Consider the following 20,378-nt stretch of genomic DNA (forward strand, 5'->3'; position numbering starts at 1 on the left):
GCTAGCGCCAGCAGTGGCCATCAAAGGAACTATTTTATTGTTAGTATATTTACTATATAACTATAATAATAACAATATATTATTCTGCTTAGGCAGTCTCTCAAAATGTTGCAGAAACACATTTTCCATTGCTAATTATTTACATTTATTTGTTTGTGGTACAGCAAAATATTGCATTTTTTTGTCACAGTCAATGTATCTACCACATGTTCTTGTGTTTGCATTGAAATGGATGGTTATTTGTGAATAATATTTTTGATTGTGATATTATAACATATTTCTGATTGTGAAATCATTTTGATTGTGATATTGACACTTGACAGTAGTGTCAACATTTGAATATCGAAGTTCTAACATCATGAATTACGAGGTAAGAGTGTAAGGACTGAGCAAAGCTAGAATCATGGCTAAGGCTTAACCGAGGTCATTGTCATTTTTTACGTCATTGATATCATTGTGGAACCAACGTAAGTAACTAAGGAATTTCCCAGTTCAAATATTTATTGATTTATTACTATAAATTTCAAAACTCTACATATTTCTAAAGGGAGTTGTGATGAGACATTGAGACCATGGGGTAAAACTGTTGAGTTTAGACCATTGCAACTTGCAAGAGGGGCGCCCCAAGGGACAAGGGCCAAGGGCATGGGGCCTTGCAAAGGGTTAAGACCGCTGCACGGCGGTGGACTGCCATAAGTACCTCTCTTCATAGCTTTCCACTATGTCAGTCACCATAACTGCCTTGATTTTCATGATTTCTTTCCAAAAATACACGTAAATGGGGCTTTAACAACTAACAATGTATGTGTCAGCACTCAGCAAGGCACCAACTTTTCTGAAGACAAATATTTTGATGCAGATGATGCATTGCCAATGATCTCTAAATATTCACCCACTCTCTGCAGTGGAGACTGGAGAGGCTGGTCCGCTGGAGACTTGGAGTCTCAAACTGAATCAGGCAGAATTGTCAATGATGCGACTGCGAGACTCGGAGGCTGCAAATGCAAGGTTGTCTCCACTCTCCAAGTCTCCATAGTCTCCACAAGACCACAACACAAGTCACAACGACAATGCTGTACCTACGTAGTACGTACCCTGGCGGCGGGCCTACCTAGCCGGATAAGTAGCTAAATGTAAAAATACAACAGCTACACTATCAAATTCTGGTTGAGCAAGGATATGATAGCGTTCTTTCAATAATTTATTTAATAGGTACTGTATAATACTTACTAATATTCAATTTTAGTACCAACACTCACATTGAAGTAGTTCCCCTGAGGCAGGCTAGCGTTCTTTCAATAATTTATTTAATAGGTACTGTATAATACTTACTAATATTCAATTTTAGTACCAAGACTCACATTGAAGTAATTTCCCTGAGGCAGGCTAGCGTTCTTTCAATAATTTATTTAATCGGTACTTTATAATACATTTCAATAATTTATTTAATCGGTACTTTATAATACTTACTAATATTTCATTTTAGTACCAACACTCACATTGAAGTAGTTCCCCTGAGGCAGGTTAGCGTAGGCCTTGTAAGGCATCACAAAGCTGACGTTGAACCAGTCATCCAGGTTGACGCGGCAATCTCCACTTGTGCTCAGTCTGAACAATTACACAACATTAATTTATATCAAATCAGTTACCATAACCATACTCCTTCATGTACGGAAATTCAAGGAACAAATAACTTAAAAACCTAGTGAATATATGAAAAAAAATCTTGGCATGCCGTAAATGAGACAGCTTGAAGAACAAGACCAGAATAAAAGAAATAAAAAACAACAACATTGATTTACATCAATTCAGTTACCATCACCATACTTCTTCATATACGGAAATTCAAAGAACAAATAACTTAAAAACCGAGTGAATATAGGCAATAAAATCTAGGCAAGCCGTAAATGTGACAGCTTGAAGAACAAGACCAGAAAAATAACCTTTTTTTTGTACGAATTTTTTTTTATAATTTTCAAAATAGCACAAACTCGTGCTTTTTTCCTCATTTATCTTCATAAAATTTGATCACACTTTAAATTCATTCTTGAGTAAAATCTTCTCCTGTTCATCCCAAACGTTCAAGCACTGTTAGTGCAGGAAATAAACCTGAAGCTATACTTTAAATTTTTTTACAGATATTATTTTAATATTGTTGAGGATATTTCTCACGTATTGTTTATACCGTACCAGACATTCAAGCACTGTTAGTGCAGGAAATAAACCTGAAGCTATACTCTAAATTTTTTTGCATATATTATTTTAATATTGTTGAGGATATTTCTCACGTAACGTTTATACCAGACATTCAAGCACTGTTAGTGCAGGAAATAAACCTGAAGCTATACTTTAAATTTTTTTGCATATATTATTTTAATATTGTACAGGATATTTCTCACGTAACATTTATACCAGACATTCAAGCACTGTTAGTGCAGGAAATAAACCTGAAGCTATACTTTACATTTTTTTGCATATATTATTTTAATATTGTAGAGGATATTTCTCACGTATTGTATATAGAGACAAGATGCTGCGCCAGGTCGCTCTGCTTGGCTATCTCGTCATATGGATCCAAGGCACCATTGTCAGACTTTCCTCTGTTTGCTACCTGAAATAAAATATATAGCAATTAATAAGGTGAATTCTAGCAATGCAATTAAATTTGTACATTACACTAATAACATTCAAGTAATAAAGCAGAGTTTCAATTTAAGTTTAACTTATCTAGTAAAAAAATGGTATCATTTTGAAAAAAAGTGGTCAAAGTTACCCCATTTTACGGTATTTAAAATATATACCTAGCGATTAATAAGGTGAATTCTAGCAATGCAATTAAATTTGTACATTACACTAATAACATTCAAGTAATAAAGCAAAATCTTGCGACAGGATAATGGGTAGAGTAAATTTTTTATAGTGACAAACATGANACATGAATTCTTTGCCTCAAATTTAAAAAAAAAAATCTTATGAAAGCTATGTCAAAGATTTGCATTTGCACAAAACTAAGCAATTATATCATATTTTTCAATAAATCAAATAAATACACCTAATTGATCAAAAATTATTCACTGCAAGGTGCATAATTAAAATGAACACTATGAACACTGACAGACTTCAATTAACAATTTATATGCAAGAGCCTCCCTAAAACATTATGCCCGGTAATACAATAACTATGATGCCATGGACATCCCAACAACATAAATATCAATACTGTTAAGCCATGACTAATAAATGTTAGTAGCAAAGGCAATATAAAAAATATGTCGTCCGAGTGTACCTCTTCATGAGTAACAATCATGGGTGTGTACCTACCTCTTCACGAGTAACAATCATGGGTGTGTACCTACCTCTTCATGAGTAACAATCATGGGTGTTTACCTACCTCTTCATGAGTAACAACCATGGGTGTGTACCTACCTCTTCATGAGTAACAACCATGGGTACCTACCTCTTCATGAGTAACAATCATGGGTGTGTACGTAGGTACACACCCATGATTGTTACTCATGAAGAGGTATGTGCCTAACCTGTGCCTGTGTCTTCATGAGTACCCTAACAATCATGGGTGTGTACCTACCTCTTCATGAGTAACAATCATGGCCTGGACTTGTGAAGTAAGATATCTTTTATTGGTGTCCATATACTTGAGTCCCACGGCCAGCCTCTTGCACAGGCTGTAGAATCCATTGACAATTTCTGGCTCCAGACGAGCCTTCAATGGAAACAGTTAAGTAAAGTAACCAAAAAATTCAAATAACAGCCAACTCTTATCACTTGCAGAAACTGACATCAATATACGATAAGGAATTGATTATGATGAATTAATTATGGATAAGGAATTGATTATGATGAATTGATTATGGATAAGGAATTAAGGAATTGATTATGATTATTATTTTTAGTAGGTAGTATTTCAAGTTGTCTGACATCTTTCAAATATTGATTTGAGATATATGTTTTTAATTGAAAATCACTACTATTCCAGTGTCAAGGAGTTCATAGATACCATATGCATTAAACTATTATTATTATCATAGATACCATATGCATTAACTATTTATTTCTCACTCACATCCAGAACAAATGCCAGATGAAACATTTGCAGAGAAGTTTTTTTCAGAGGATCAATAAGAATTGGGTAGCCAATGAACCGTACATCCTTAACAGATAACTCAAATCGGCAGCCACACATGTCTGTTTTGACTGCAAGCAGATTAGAGAGTGCCTGCAATGATAGAAATTATATATGTTAGTTACAAGCACAACATACAACTCCTGAAGAAAGAACTGAGAGAGCCTTCAGTTCTCTTAACTGAACTGAAGGCTCTCTTAAATGAACTGAAGGCTCTCTTAACTGAACTGAAGGCATATCATAGTCAAAGATATATGTAGTATAAACAAGCACCTGCTGAGACATCCTGCATGAATGCAACATGTCCATTGATTTAAAATAAGCATGAAAATAATGAAAAGAAGCTAAACTACAAACTAAAACCAGAATAAGAAATAGTTACAAATTTAGAGGCTCATATAGTCAAAGATATATGTAGTATAAACAAGCACCTGCTGAGACATCCTGCATGAATGCGTCATGCCCTTGCCCTGGAGCTCTCTGTTGTCCAGCAACTCTACCATCATTGGGGTGGCCATGCTTGGTGTTAGCTGCTTCGACTTCTTCGTGGTCACTCAGTTCGCTGCCCAGTCTACCACGAGCATCGTTTTTTTCAATGTGGTTATTGGTTCCATCTAATGTACTCTTCACAGCATTACTTGAGTAATTTCCTCTGGCTGAATCTGCTATTCCTTTTTCATCCAAAATTAAATGAGGTTCATTTTGATTGTTCTTTTCTTCAAATTCATCATAGCACAAGCAGTATGGATACTTGAATAACAGCTTGTCACCACCACTGCCATCTTTAACTAGCAGAATTGCAGCTGGAATTGGGTTTATCTCCATTTTTTACAAAAGCTTTAGACATCTATTATTTTATAGCCAGTTCTAAATTTGAAATAAAATTCTATTATTTTAAAGCCAGTTCTAAATTTGAAATAAAATTCATACTAGGCCCCTCTTCTTTGATTATAATAGAGAATACCTAGGTAAATCTATTTTGAAACTCGGAGAACACCGTAAATAGCTTAAACAATCTTTTTACTAGTCTAGTCATAATGAACATGACCTAGAAGGAAGAAAATCTATTTTCCATTTCATACATAGACATTCTGAACTATGAAAATGTTTGGAACTCAGAACTTGCTTTTAACAAGTGAAAATCCTCTGGAAAGAAGTTAAAAATATCCTCAATTCATATGACACAAAAAATTTGATGACATTCTGTACATATATTTTGCTACTGGCTAAAATGAACAAGATGAATCTGTTCAATTATACCACTGTGCAGAGTTTGGCAATTGTGTCAGCAAGAATGGGATAGTGGTCCAAAGTGTTACCAGTAAAATTAAATATTTGTCACCAATGGCTGTCTTAATTTTCATGATTTCTTGCCAAAAATACATGTAAATGGGGCTTTAACAACTAACAGTGTATGTGTCAGCAAGGCACCAACTCTTCTGAAGACAAATATTTTGATGAAGATGCATTGCCAAAGATCTTTAAATATTCACCCACTCTCTGCACCCTGGAGTTAAAACAAGGTATATTATTCATAGATAATAATAATATATGCAGGTGTATGTTGTGCTGAAATGGCAGAATTGCCAATTCTATGGAATCAGCAGCCAGTTTGCCGATTCTGTGAATCCACATTTATACCATCAAACGGGGTAATAAGGGATGGGCGGGGTAAATCAGGACAGTTATCCCACCGTAGAAATGTTGTAGCAGCTAAACTAATCAAAATATTGCAAAACTAAAAACAGTGGCATTAAGTTCGACGTTTTTAATATCTTGTTAGCATAAAGCAAGTTAAGAAATGATGCATTTACTGAAAAAATGTGTGAAAAAAAAATAGAAAAAGTGTTAAAAGTGAGATTTTTGAAACTTTCCTCTGCTAAGGTTTGTTGCAAAAATTATAACTCAGTACTCACTGCAGTGAGTGACAGAGTGGATTTTCTCCCTGACAAAAAATGTGAAGTCATGGATGGACAGGCAGATGGATGGATGGACATGACAAGCACAATAGTGCCTTTTTCAATAAATGAGAAAATGTGCTAAAAATATTTGCCATACTAAAAAATTTTACTTACATAAAATTTGCACACAGGTGTTGCTTGACAGAATTTACAAAATTTTACATTACTCATTAAAAAAATGGGAACCACTTCCGCAAGACGTGGTAATATGGCACACCCCCCGTGATGAGGGACACCCCTAAAAATGCATTTACAGTAGTACCATCAACCGGGGCTACTCGGGACAGATTTGATCGTTTTTTTGTTAATAACTGTTAATAACTTCTTACGATGAAACATTTCATAAACAAATTTAGGCTCATTTTATAGCTCTTTGCGAGGGCTATCAAAAGGCATTGTCAAAAAAATTCCATAGATGACTGATGATGCACTAATTTTTCGATAAGTGAAATTTTTTTCGCTGAGCAAGGAAAATGTGATCAATATTCTTTGTTTTCAATCAATTTTTTTCGTAATTGGAGCCTTTGCTAACTGAGGTTCTACCGTAAATCCGTTTTTGAGGGTGTCCCAAATAGCCCCGGGGGGGTGTCCCGAGTAGCCCCGCTGTGCGGAAATGGCTGCCATTCCTTTTTGGAATGAGATACCGTAGGCAAATTCTGTCAAATACCTTTTCAAGCCGACACCTGGGTGCAACTTTTACGCAAGTAAAATTTTTTAATACGGCGAATATTTTTTTTGTTACATACCTTAGCAGTTGTAACTTTAAAAAATATAGGTAGTTTTTCACCATTTTTTTCAGAAATTTTTTGAAGCAAGTAAATGTAGTATTTTTCGACTTCCTTTATACGTACTACATAGATAGGAAAAATGTTGACGTTTACGCCACTATTTTTAATTTTGCAATATTGCAATTAGTTTCGCTACTATAACACTTTTACGCCGTGTCGGAGGCCTGTCCCGAGTAGCCCTGCTTGTCCCGAGTAGCCCCGGTTGACGGTACCTCAATTAGCAGAGGCTCCAGTTAACAAAAAAATTAATTGACAACAAAAAAATTTTATTGCATTTACCTCGCTCAGCAAAAAAAAAATATTAACAAAAAATTAATGCATCATTGGTTATCACACTTTTATTGCATAGTTAGTATAAATTAGCAACAAAAATTATTCTTTAAGTCCTGCCTCAATCAGCCTCATGAAGCAAATGTCCAACACAAACCTTGCCATTTCTCCCAAATTTATATGCACTTAGGTTGCCCGTTGTCAGGTATATTTATAGAATAAATTAATGACCATATTAAAATGTCTCTAAAATATGGAGTAGTACAAGCAATATGAACCTCTTTTTACTGCGTTTCAGCTCGGAATGACCCTGAGCTTGTACAGAAAACATTTTCTCAGCAATAGAGCATCACCCAAATGGGGTACAGTCTACAGACAGGAGAAGGAAAAAATTATTATTGCTTGCAGAATTTTTGTCATGTTGATTGTTGATTTGTAATCTCAGAACTAATTACAAATTAAATGTCAGAAATGCATTACACACTATCTTTAACTTTTAAGCAATATTAATAAATGTTCTAGTACCCATTTTCCTGTGATAATGAAATGATAGTATTGGGTCCATTTTAATAAATATTTTTCTGTCTCACTGTAGCCTGTAGCATGGCACTACCATATAGTGAGGTGGCATTGTCAAGTGTCAACTTGTGGCATTGACAGCAGTTCAGAATTCTTTTCAGTATCCTATGGAAAAATGTAAGTAAGTAATTATGTTAGGTTAGGCCCATTAGGGCATTAGGCTATAACCTTACAAAGTTACAAATTAGGTTCAATAATTAGGAATGACAAATGAACTGATTCAAAAATATCACTAGTTTAGTGGTTTGCACACTATAAGTTGAGACTTGCAGGGTCTCAGCATGCAGAACCTGCGTCCTGTCAGCATGGCCCGCAGCAGTCATCGTCTGTCAGCTTCGACACGTCCATCGTTGACCCGTCCGACACTTCAGCGAACTTGCGTGCGAACTGGCCTGCGAACTCGAATGCAAAACCCAACTTCATTTTCAACTCAGGCACTCATAAATCCATCAATAATGAATGGATTTTATTCAAATTTGAAATATAAGTAGATAACATCTGTAATTTGTGGAGAGAATTATTTCAGATTTTTACATCAATTACTTTTTTCTAATGCCACAAAATACTGAAACTTGACCTGACTAGGACCTAACCTGCGAGGTGAACATGAAGTTTGGTTTTCCGTGATAATAAAAAAGTACCGGTATTGAATGTAAAAATTTGAAAAAATTCCCTCCACAAATTACTGATATTATTGGTATCTACATATATTTCAAATTTGAATAAAATCCATTCATTATTGACAGATTTATGAGTGCCTGAGTTGAAAATGAAGTTAGGTTTTCCATATTAACAAAAAAAGTTACCTATTGAAGTAAAAATTTGAAAAAATTCCGTCCACAAATTACTGATATTATCTACTAATATTTGAAATTTGAATAAAATCCGTTCATTTTTGACAGATTTATTAGTGCCTACTGCCTGAGTTGAAAATGAAGTTAGGTTTTGCATTCGAGTTTGCAGACGAGTTTGCTGAAGTGTTGATTCGGTCAGTGTTGCCAGGTTTTTTCTCGGCAAGAATACCAGACCATGGTCAGGAAGATGTGCCAGGTGCGCGGGAATTTATATTGTCATTTTAACAACCTGCGCAGTGCGCCATACTTTTAAAATGCTGAAATAGTTTGAATATGGACGCGCGGCAACGCGAATTACGTAATCACACTGACCGTACACACAAACCGTCAAACGTGTATCCACATTGTGTTGTGAGTTGTGGTTGGATATGAGTTAACTAGATTGCTAACGTGTCAACTAAGGACTCAGGTTCTAAGAGTCAGCACAGTAATGAATATTCATTCATAGATTACAATTCAATTGGACATGAATTACATAACTAAAAAAGGCAACATGGCTTTAGATGTGCCATCAGTGCCTTCTAATGAATGGCTGGACTGGTTGCGGCAAGTAGGGTACCTATGAACCTGTACGTCAACAGTATGATCCTGCATGCCAATGTTGGGACTACCTACATCCCCAACATCCTCCCGGCCAGGAAAATTGACAAGTATAGAAATATACCATCTAGCAACACTGGTTCAGCGTTACTTGAAATCTACAGACAATGTTGCCATTCCATTCAGATGAAAACTGTGTCTAAATCAGAACTGTGTTGGACAGCTCTGCAGACCGTGCTGAGTGCTGCGCGGCGTGCAATCGATGACTGTGAATTGTGCAAACGCCTGTGCAAAGAAAATATAATTAGATTGCTTTGCGCGAACTGCGCTGACCTAGGGCTTCAAAAAATTTTTTATGCGTGGGAAATTTCCCCATTTATATACATCTTCCTGAGTGTGGATACCAGATTGCCTAGCTCAAAATAGAAGAAATTCTATAGTTCAAAATAGCCTACTACCTCCAAATTAGATGAACATATGTCAAAAACATTGGTTATAAAAAGAAAAAAAATGATCTTATGTACCTACTGTGCATTTATCTAGCTTGACGATAATTAGCAAAATTAAACATGTTATATTTTTCCCTCTGAGGCTCTGTTTGGAACATTTTGACACTTTTCTTTCCCTGTGTTCGATTACATTGTTACGTTTTCCTTTTTACATCTACAGTGACGCATTTCTCCCCCTTTGCTCAACATTAGCAAGCCACGGAAACAGGTCATCTTCTTTTTGCTTATTTTTGTACATGCTTGCATTTTGCATTAATCTAACATTTCGGGTGTGATCACTTGTAACGGTTGAGCTTGAGCAGATAGCTTATGGTTCGAATAAGGGACTTCAGTACCTTAGTTGAAATTTTATTTCGTTGCTTGTTTCTCACATAGGTGACTTGTAAAAACACTTGCACCACGAATGCATTGGAGACAGGGGCACAGGGCAAAGTAGACAAGTGATGCAGTAGGCAGCCTGGGCAGCCAGTTCAAATTCCACTATGCAGAGGGTGGATGCAGTGTCGGCAATATTTTGATTTTTAAGCCCAAAGCGTCGCTGGCCATTTTAAAGATGCGTCGCCGGGTAATTTTTAATGAAAAGCCATTTACGCTGAGTAATGACGAACTATTTACAAGCCACGAACTTATTACAAGGTTGCATGCACGTGTTACCCCAAATAACTAATTTTACCCTAAAAACAGTCCAGTTGTACAGCAAGTGTCAACTGAACAAGTAATAAAGCAGTCTGACCGCTCTAATGCGACCGAAACTGCGCAATCGAAAAAATGTTGTTTACATTTTTTGCGGGAACTCATCGCAACTGATTTCTGGACAAGCTTCGCTGCATCGTAATCCATCCAACGTACCGGAAACCTTACTTTTTTTCTAAATAGTTGGCTGAAGACTGAGAAATATATTAAATGCAAGAATTTCAATCTAAATGTGTCGGCAAGATCTTCTGAAGGCAAAAATTTTGCCGATAATGCGTCGCCGTAGGTCTTTAAATCTTTGTTCACTCTCTGCACAGTGGAGTTCAATGAATAGTGGCCCTGTTGCCAGCCCCATGGTCAGGAAGATGTGCCAGCCTGCCAGGTGCGCGGGAATTTATTTTGTCATTTTAATGACCTGCGCCAGCTGCGCGGTGCGCCGTACTGCCCGGTACTACGTTGGTAAAATAATGTGCCATGCGCCGTACTTTAGAAAGCTAAAATAGTTCTACTATTTTAGTCAACAATATATGCAAGTATATTGACTACGCGAGTCGAACTGACAATAATAAGATGTAAGACATGTCCGGGTTACTTCTGACCCTTCCGGTTGNTGTGGTGCCAGCCCCCTGGAGACTTGGAGTCTGGACTGAATTGGGCACGGGCAGAATGGTCAATGGTGTGACTGCGAGACTCGGAGACTGCGAATGCGAGGTTGTCTCCAGGCACTCCCATAGTGGCAAACCAGAGATTTTTTAGAATCAGTTCATTTTTAATTTCCTCATTTACTCAAGTCCAAGATTTAAACCAATATTTTATGTATGGTTATATAATGGTAATGCTGGTAATGGTATCCATGATACAGTTGATACTTTACTGGTCTACTTATAGAACTCAAAAATGAACTTGAGGGAGAGTCTAAAGAACTCTCTGCTTTGCCACTAGTGCCCACTACACTCTCCACTCTCCACAAGACCACTCACCAGTCACCACAACTGGCACAACACAAGTCACGACGACAATGCTGTACCTCTGTCTCTTATACACATCTAGATGTGTATAAGAGACAGNCTAAAATGTACATATTACGTGTACATCATACGCTTTGTAAATTTGTTCACATTGTGGCGTTTCTCATTTTCAGTTAATATCTTAGCATAACAGAATACGCTTACGCCTACAAAAGCTTGCAGCTGATAATGAATTTGCGGTAATGCTATATTTATCACTTTCTCCATTATATATTCATCACTGAAATAATATTTATATATTAAAAATTATATATTATATCTATCACTGAACTCCAAAAGTTTAGAACTGACCGAGTAATGCATGGGGAAAGTCTGCAGTTGAATATGCCGGTGAGTTTGGACAAATTTCGGTTGGGTGTATCGTGCACACATCTGTATACGTATATTATATGAAGTATGATAGTGAACTGGTGCGTATCAGTTCAACAATGTTTTTCTATCTCCAGTAGCGTCGTAGTTTGCTAATCACATATCTATTATTAAATTACCTATTCAGAGCATATTCTCATGGCCATTCCCTGGATCTCGGGACGGCTAGTGCAGGGATTTTACTATTTAATATATTAACAATTTATGTTATTTTTTGCTAATATGGAATCAGAAGCTGATACAACAGCAGAACATTACTTGCGGTGGAAGTGAATTTTAATATCATAGCTGTCCCTTCTGCCCCTCTTTAAATAATCTCTTCGATCCACAACATTTAGCGATAGAAAAATCCGCTAACAGTCTCTCCCTAACATCTGATTTTTTTTGTTGTGACTTGCACTTACAGAACTATCTTTAAGCTGGTCTTTGTCGAAGACAACATCTGACGGTCTCGCCGACAAATTCATCTGATTGCTTGCCGCCGAAGCGCCATATTCACAGTGTTACCACGTGGTTTTTGTGAATAAGTTTTATTATAGGAGCAAAAATGAAATGCGAACATTCAACGACATACGGGATTTGGATATCCTGAATGATTAATTAATTAATGTGAATTATTTAATTATTAATGAATTAATTTCTACTCTAACGTTAAATGAAGAAAATAACTTTCATAAGCTGCAATTTTGTTATTCTTCAATACATAACCCTTCATATATGAAAATGGTACACATGTGCTTATATAATGCCTATGAACCATTTAATGTGCCAAAATACGTGAAAGTAATGATCGGCTTATAAATTGTTCGGACTTGAAAATAATGCATAGTTGATTTAGTTGTATACTTGTATAATTTTTTTGATGTTCGTATTAGTTCGTGTTTTTACAAGCTCTTAAAACAAATGTATCAGCCGACAAAATTTTAACCTTAAACAAAATTTAATTTGATTTTGTATGCCTTTCATTTATATTCTTATAAATAAAAATAATCAAAATAACTGCTTTAAGGCAGTGATTTTCCGACTGCGAAGTCATAAGCAATTTTCAATTGGTAATTTTTTTACTTAAAAAATTTTGCTGATGAATACAAGATAATCTAGTTTGTGAAGTTTAAATATTGTAGATTGAATTACCACTTCAAAACACTAGGAGCATTGTAAGCATCCATTAAACAGTAACAATTATGATCAGACCTCGCGTTGCTATGACGACGTGGTGGCGTTGCCATGCCAACGACGCTGAGCCAGCGAAGGGGTGACTTATCTACGTTAGTTTCGAGCGAGCGTTGAAGGAATAGGCCCGGTTTAAAATAGGCCTCTATACAATTATAACCAATACCATTTTAAAAATAGAAATGTTTATATTCTAGCTAGGTCTTATTTATTTATGTGAAGGAAAGTTTATAGTAGAAGTCTAATATAAAACTGAAGGAGATATGTGCCTCGATATTGAACATTTATACAGTATAACCAATACCATTTTAAATATAGAAATATTTATATTCTAGCTAGGTCTTATTTATTTATGTAAAGGAAAGTTTATAGTAGAAGTCCAATATAAAATTGTAGGAGACATCATGACATGTGCCCTAAAATCGAAATTTTAAATTTCCATAGGTATAAATAAAATAAATTGGTAAATTGGTAAATAAAATTGGTATAAATAAAATAAATCCCGTATAAATTTAATTTAAAAGAGACAAATAACTTATTCAAATTTTGATAATCCATTAATGAAGCTCCCAATCCTACAAGATCCATCGCAAATTTTTCCTTCGTTTCAAAATTCCTCTTCGAAATTCGCACCGTATCATGATGCATCATCGAAATATCCCCCGTATTTTGAAACGTTATCTAAATTCCCATCGTACCGTGAAGCTTTTTCCAAACTCCCCCTGTACCGTGACCCTATATCCTTAACTTACCCTGACCCTAAACCCCCAACCTACCTTGAACCGCCCCCCATAATGCCCCCCGAACCGCCCCTAGCAGCCCCCCTCACCGGGGACGCTGCAGGGGTGATATCATCATCTGTACAGCCTCTGATGCCCAGTGATAAGTGCGTCTACTAATCTAATTCAGTTCTAATTCTAATTCAGTCTAATTCAGTCTAATTCTAATTCAGTCTAATTCTAATTCAGTCTAATTCTAATTCAGTCTAATTCTAATTCAGTCTAATTCTAATTCAGTCTATTTCTAATTCAGTCTAATTCTAATTCAGTCTAATTCTAATTCAGTCTAATTCTAATTCAGTCTAATTCTAATTCAGTCTAATTCAGTTGTCTACTATTAATATAGCATAATTGTTAATAAAAATTAATAATTATATAAATGAATTATACATTATTATTATTATAGTACACGTAATTGTTAAAAGAAATGAATAAATATATATAAATATATACATAGATTATATATTATTATTCTACACATAATTTTTGAATGAAATGAATAATTATATACATGAGTTGTCTATTATTATTCTACACATAATTATTGAAATAAATAAATAATTATATTCATAAATTATACATTAATAAATACATAATTATTAAAAGGAATAAAAAATTATAAGCATGAATCATCTATTAGGTATTATTCATACGTGATAATGATATATAATTATACTATATGACTAATTAAAAGGAATTTAGCGATATTAATAATAACAATTCAGCTACTTAACAGTCAATTTAAAGATTTTGTAACATTGCATAAGTTATGCTCATATTTTTTACATTAGTTTGCAATCAAAGCCTCCAAAATGGACACTCTATCTTCAACGGAGGTCTTCTATATAAAAATTATTTTGTTCCTACATTCATTTTCATTTATTTATTTATTTTAATTTTTCCTAACCTTCGGAAACTTTTTTGAATTGTATTGTATTTTACCCTGACGTAAATTCCACTGTTTTCGCAGTGGACTCTACCCTCTGAATTTCAGGCGTAACTCTGATTATTCCTACCCCAAATTTTACCAAAATCTTTCTCGCCCGCAATTTGTTCTATCCTATTTTCCCCTCACAATTCTAGGATTGCTTAACCCTCTACCGTCGTATGGCACTCTCCGAGAACATAAATTTCAACTTGATTATACGTATACTATCTGTGTGATACTATCTATCTACTATCTAGCAATCTGTGAACGTTAGTACGCAACAGAGAACATTATAAAGTTGTCGTACGCGGCGGTAACCATCAGTGCAAGTCATTTTGCGCTCACTAGGACGTACCCTTTTTGGGTAGTAGACTTGTAACAATATTGCTCTGGGCCCATACTTTCAAAAAAAGTTCAAAAAAATACTCATACTTTCAAAAGAGATCGTAAGTTTATCAGCCAATCATTGACGGCCGATCGAGCAAAATCCACTAATCAAAGACAAGAAAATAGGTCGTAAGTACTTACGTTCACTTAGCGAGTTTTGAAAGTATGGCCCCCGGTTACTCGTGTCGGGCGGTAGAGGGTTAAATTGCTTCTTCCCTCTGCTGAACCCTCAGACTTCGTGACGTGACCGCGGACAGAGAACCTCTACAGTGGGCGGGTGGGGCACCGGCAGCAGAAGGAGGCTCTACTGTACCTCTACAGGGCACGGGTTACAGGTATACACGTAGAAATACTGTACCTCTACAGGGCACGGGCTACAGGTATACACAGAGAAATACTGTACCTCTACAGGGCACGGGCTACAGGTATACACAGAGAAATACTGTACCTCTACAGGGCACGGGCTACAGGTATACACTGAGAAATACTGTACCTCTACACAATACAGGGCACGGGCTACAGGTATACACAGAGAAATACATGGGGCACGTAGTCCAAAAACGGACCCACTTTCTGCACATATCACTGATGAATCATTTTGCATGGCCGTGCTAGGTCTGGATTATCCACATGGGGCAATAATATGCGTGTAAAAATAATTTTTAAAGACAACACCTCCAAAGAGGCCATTGTCTCCAATGATACACAGATACAATGAATTTCTAATTTTTTTAATTGTTCATTATGTCAATAGATTCATACATTGTCTCTGACATTACGCAAGTGAGCACAATTTCAGATTAATTGTAGCGATAGAAGTGTGTTAAATAACGACTATTAAAGAAGTTAAAGAAAGATATTCATATATAAAGATATATGAAGTTAAAGAGAAGTTTTGTAAAAACAACATTACACTTTGGGCAGACTTGCGCTCATTCCAATGCCGACATGGACTTCTTTGCCTGGTCAAACGGGTCAGGATGACCCACTAAAAAGGCAAGAAGTGCATTGCTATTTGGACAAAATCTCACTAATATTTCTCCGAGTGCAGGTCTGGGGTCCAGAATCTCTGGCAGTGGCAGCAGCAGCAGCTCTGCAGACACCAAGCTCTGCTGCTGCAACTGCAGGATTGTCGGAGGTACCCTATTAATTTTAATGCAGAATAATAATTAAATTAAATTATAATTAAATTATAATTAATTAAATTATAAAATTAGGAATAAATACATTTTATTTACTTGTTTTATTTGATATTAATAAGTAATCAATATTATTAATTAATTAAAATACCGCAGGTGCGATTTTTAAATTTTTATGCTTAAATTGAAGGGTTTTAAATTCAGTTGAAATTGAATTTAATTCTTTCAATAAATTGTTTTAAATTAAATTGAATTTAAAATTAAATTAAATTCAATCTAATGTTCTTAAATTTTTTTCTTCTTCTAAATGATATTTTTACTTATATTATTTAAAGTAGTGTGTCTAGTAATCTAGTGAATCGGAGATGGATTTCAAACATATAGCTTATTTCGTGCTCTTTAGTTTAAAATAATATCAAAAATTAAGATGANGTATTGTTCTGCAATCTTTTAATGACATACGGGTATTGTTCTGCAATCTTTTAATGACATACGGGTATTGTTCTGCAATCTTTTAATGACGTACGGGTATTGTTCTGAAATCTTTTAATGACATTCAAGTATTGTTCTGCAATCTTTTAATGACATACGGGTATTGTTCGGCAATCTTATAATGACACTCGGGTATTGTTCTGCAATCTAATAATAAAATACTAGTATTTTTCAGCAATCTTTTAATGACATACAAGTATTGTTTTGCAATCTTTTAATGGTATACGGGGATTGCTCTGCAATCTTTAATTTACATAAGGGTATTGTTCTGCAATCTTTTAATGACATACTCGTATTGTTTTACAATCTTTTAATGGTACACTGGTATTGTTCTGCAATCTTATAAATGAAATACGGTTATTGTTCTGCAATCTGTTAATGACATACGGGTATTGTTCTGCAATCTTTTAATGAAACATTAGTATTGTGTCCCACTGAAATGCACAAATGTTATTAGAATTATAATGTTGCCTTTCTTAGCAGAAGTTTGAACAGTTATGTCCATAACAATTCATGTGATTAGTTTAATTTTTAGTTTAATTTTAACAATATTAACAAAATTTTATTCGTCTCAGAAGGATTTAGCTTCATTGTAACTCTCTGTGATTTTGATGAGAATGATTTTCAAATGTTGAAATATAAAGATGGCTACTAATTTTATGACAAAGTCGTTATATAAATATATTCATTATAAAGTTTAAAACTATAAAGTTGCATAAAAACGTCATAGCTTAAATTTAGTAGCGGAATTTGAGATTGACAGAATCTGTTAAAACAGCTTCATCAAGTATGCCTACGGATCTTTAAAGCAATAGATTCAAAAACAAATTGTATAAGGTGTATAAATCCCTCTCAACCTAAACGTTTTAAACAATTTTTAAAATCATATATTTCCACGAAAATTTTTGCAATTTGCAATTCAAAATGAATAACCGCATGTATCGCACATGCTTATTTTGAACTGCATAATTTTATGGCAGACTGAATAAGTTCAGCGCTTACCTATTTTGATCTGCATAATTTTGCTTAATTTAGTGGCAGACTGAACACATTCTTCAAAGCTAAACATAATCATCTTGATTATCTTAATTTAGTGGAAGACTGAACACATTCTTCAAATGCTAAACATAATCATCTTGATTATCTTAATTTAGTAGCAGACTGAACACATTCTTCAAATGCTAAATATTATCATCTTGATTATCTTAATTTAGTGGCAGACTGAACACATTCTTCAAATGCTAAACATAATCATCTTGATTATCTTAATTTAACGGCAGACTGAACACATTCTTCAAATGCTAAATTTATTCATCTCGCTTATTTTATCGATTATTATTATTATTATTTTATCGATTATTAATATTGTTATTTAATCGATTATTCTTGATTATTTTATTTTATTTATCTTGATTATCTTAATTTAACGGCAGACTGAACACATAGACTTTAACAACGGCAGACTTTAACACAAATGCCAAATATAAACATCTTGATTATTTTATCGATTATTATTTTTTTATCGATTATTCTCGATTATTTTATTTTATTTATCTTTATTATCTTAATTTAACGGCAGACTGAAGGATATTCTGGACCGACGGGAGGAGCTACACCAGGCGATCCTAGCGTGCGAGGAGGAGATCGCAGCACAGCGCGCGACCGAGCAAGAGCTACAGGTAAATATTATTAATATTGAATAAATTATTTCAATCTTATTCATATTGAATACAATATTTCAATCTTATTAATCTTAAGACCTAGAGGAGACTCTGGGTCTTATTCATATCGAATAAATTATTTCAATTTTATTCATATTGAGTAAATTATTTCAATATTATCTCATTGAAAATTCATTTCATTTTCATTTCATTCTTATTCATATTGAATACATTATTTTATTCAATTACAAATCAATACTAGTTATTTCTGTCATTTATCATAATAATAATTAAGAGTAAATATTGTCTCACTCGNTCCTACAGATGCAATTTTTCATTCAATAAAAAGGAAATTTGTTGTTGAAACCGTGGTTATCCTAAAACCTGAACGCGGACTTACGGCAACCCAAATTCAAAAACGGAAAGCGTTTTTACAATCTTATTTATATTGAATAAATTATCTCAATCTTATCCATATTGAATAGATTATTTCAATCTAATTCATATGGATTAAACTATTTCAATCTTATTCATATGGATTAAATTATTTCAATCTTATTCATATTGAATAAATTATTTCAATCTTATTAATATTGAATAGATTATTTCAATCTTGTTCATATGGACTAAATTATTGCAATCTTATTCAAATTGAATAAACGATCTCAATCTTATTCATTTTGAATTAATCATAACAATCTTATTCATATTGAATACATTAATTCCTTCGATTACAATTCAATACTAGTCATTCATGTCATTTATCCTAATAATAATTAGGAGTAAATATCAATTCAATCATCAAAATAAATGTTTAAAAACACTACGAATTTTGTTCATTAAAAATTAAAATATTGCATCACTCGTAGGTTTCACTATGCAGGGGCCATACTTTCAAAACCCGCTAAGTGAACGTAAGTACTTACGCTCTATTTTCTTGTCTATGATCAAGTGAACGTAAGTACTTACGCTCTATTTTCTTGTCTATGATAGTGGGCAGTAGCGCGCTACATGTAGCGGTAGCGGCGCTACATTTAAGCAATTGTAGCGGTAGCGCCCGCTACATTTAGAGCATGTAGCGGCAGCGGTAGCGGCCGCTACATTTCAAAGTAGCGCTGCACAGCTCTGCATACGGGTATTGTTCTGCAATCATATAATTACACTCGGGTATTGTTCTGCAATCTAATTATAAAATACTAGTATTGTTCAGCAATCTTTTAATGGCAAACGGGTATTGTTCTGCAATCTTGTAATAAACTACTAGTATTGTTCTGCAATCTTTCATTGACACACTAGTATTGTTCTGCAAGCATATAATTACACTCGTGTATTGTTCTGCAATCTTTTAATAAAATACTAGTATTGTTCTGCAATCTTTTAATGACATCCGGGTATTGTTCTGAAATCTTTTCATGACATACGGGTATTGTTCTGCAATCTTTTAATGACGTACAAGTATTGTTCTGCAATCTTTTAATGGCAAACGGGTATTGTTCTGCAATCTTGTAATAAACTACTAGTATTGTTCTGCAATCTTTCATTGACACACTAGTGTTGTTCTGCAATCATATAATTACACTCGGGTATTGTTCTGCAATCTTTTAATAAAATACTAGTATTGTTCTGCAATCTTTTAATGGCATACGGGTATTGTTCTGCAATCTTTTCATGACATACGGGTATTGTTCTGCAATCTTTTAATGACGTACAATTATTGTTCTGCAATCTTTTAATGGCAAACGGGTATTGTTCTGCAATCTTGTAATAAACTACTAGTATTGTTCTGCAATCTTTTAATGGCATACGGGTATTGTTCTGCAATCTTTTAATGACGTACGGGTATTGTTCTGAAATCTTTTAATGACATTCAAGTATTGTTCTGCAATCTTTTAATGACATACGGGTATTGTTCTGCAATCTTTTAATGACGTACGGGTATTGTTCTGCAATCTTTTAATGACGTACGGGTATTGTTCTGCAATCTTTTAATGACATACGGGTATTGTTCTGCAATCTTTTAATGACATACGGGTATTGTTCTGCAATCTTTTAATGACATACGGGTATTGTTCTGCAATCTTTTAATG

The 20,378-nt window shown here is 34.5% G+C and overlaps 1 protein-coding gene across 1 annotated transcript; it reads right to left on the reverse strand.

Annotated features, from left to right (window-relative positions):
* Nucleotides 1–1,499: 1,499 nt before the first annotated feature.
* LOC108680055 (GATOR complex protein NPRL3-like) lies at nt 1,500–4,659 on the reverse strand (the record flags this gene model as incomplete). Its single annotated transcript, XM_018168822.1, has 5 exons — nt 4,573–4,659; nt 4,082–4,234; nt 3,587–3,721; nt 2,511–2,611; nt 1,500–1,608 (listed from the first exon to the last, which is right to left on the reverse strand). Coding segments are annotated over exons 1-5 (585 nt in total), but the record flags the coding sequence as incomplete, so codon positions are not given.
* Between the last annotated feature and the right edge of the window lie 15,719 nt (nt 4,660–20,378).

The sequence above is a fragment of the Hyalella azteca genome, unplaced genomic scaffold (genome assembly GCF_000764305.2).
Source record: "Hyalella azteca isolate HAZT.00-mixed unplaced genomic scaffold, Hazt_2.0.2 contig5120, whole genome shotgun sequence".
Lineage (NCBI taxonomy): Eukaryota > Metazoa > Arthropoda > Malacostraca > Amphipoda > Hyalellidae > Hyalella > Hyalella azteca.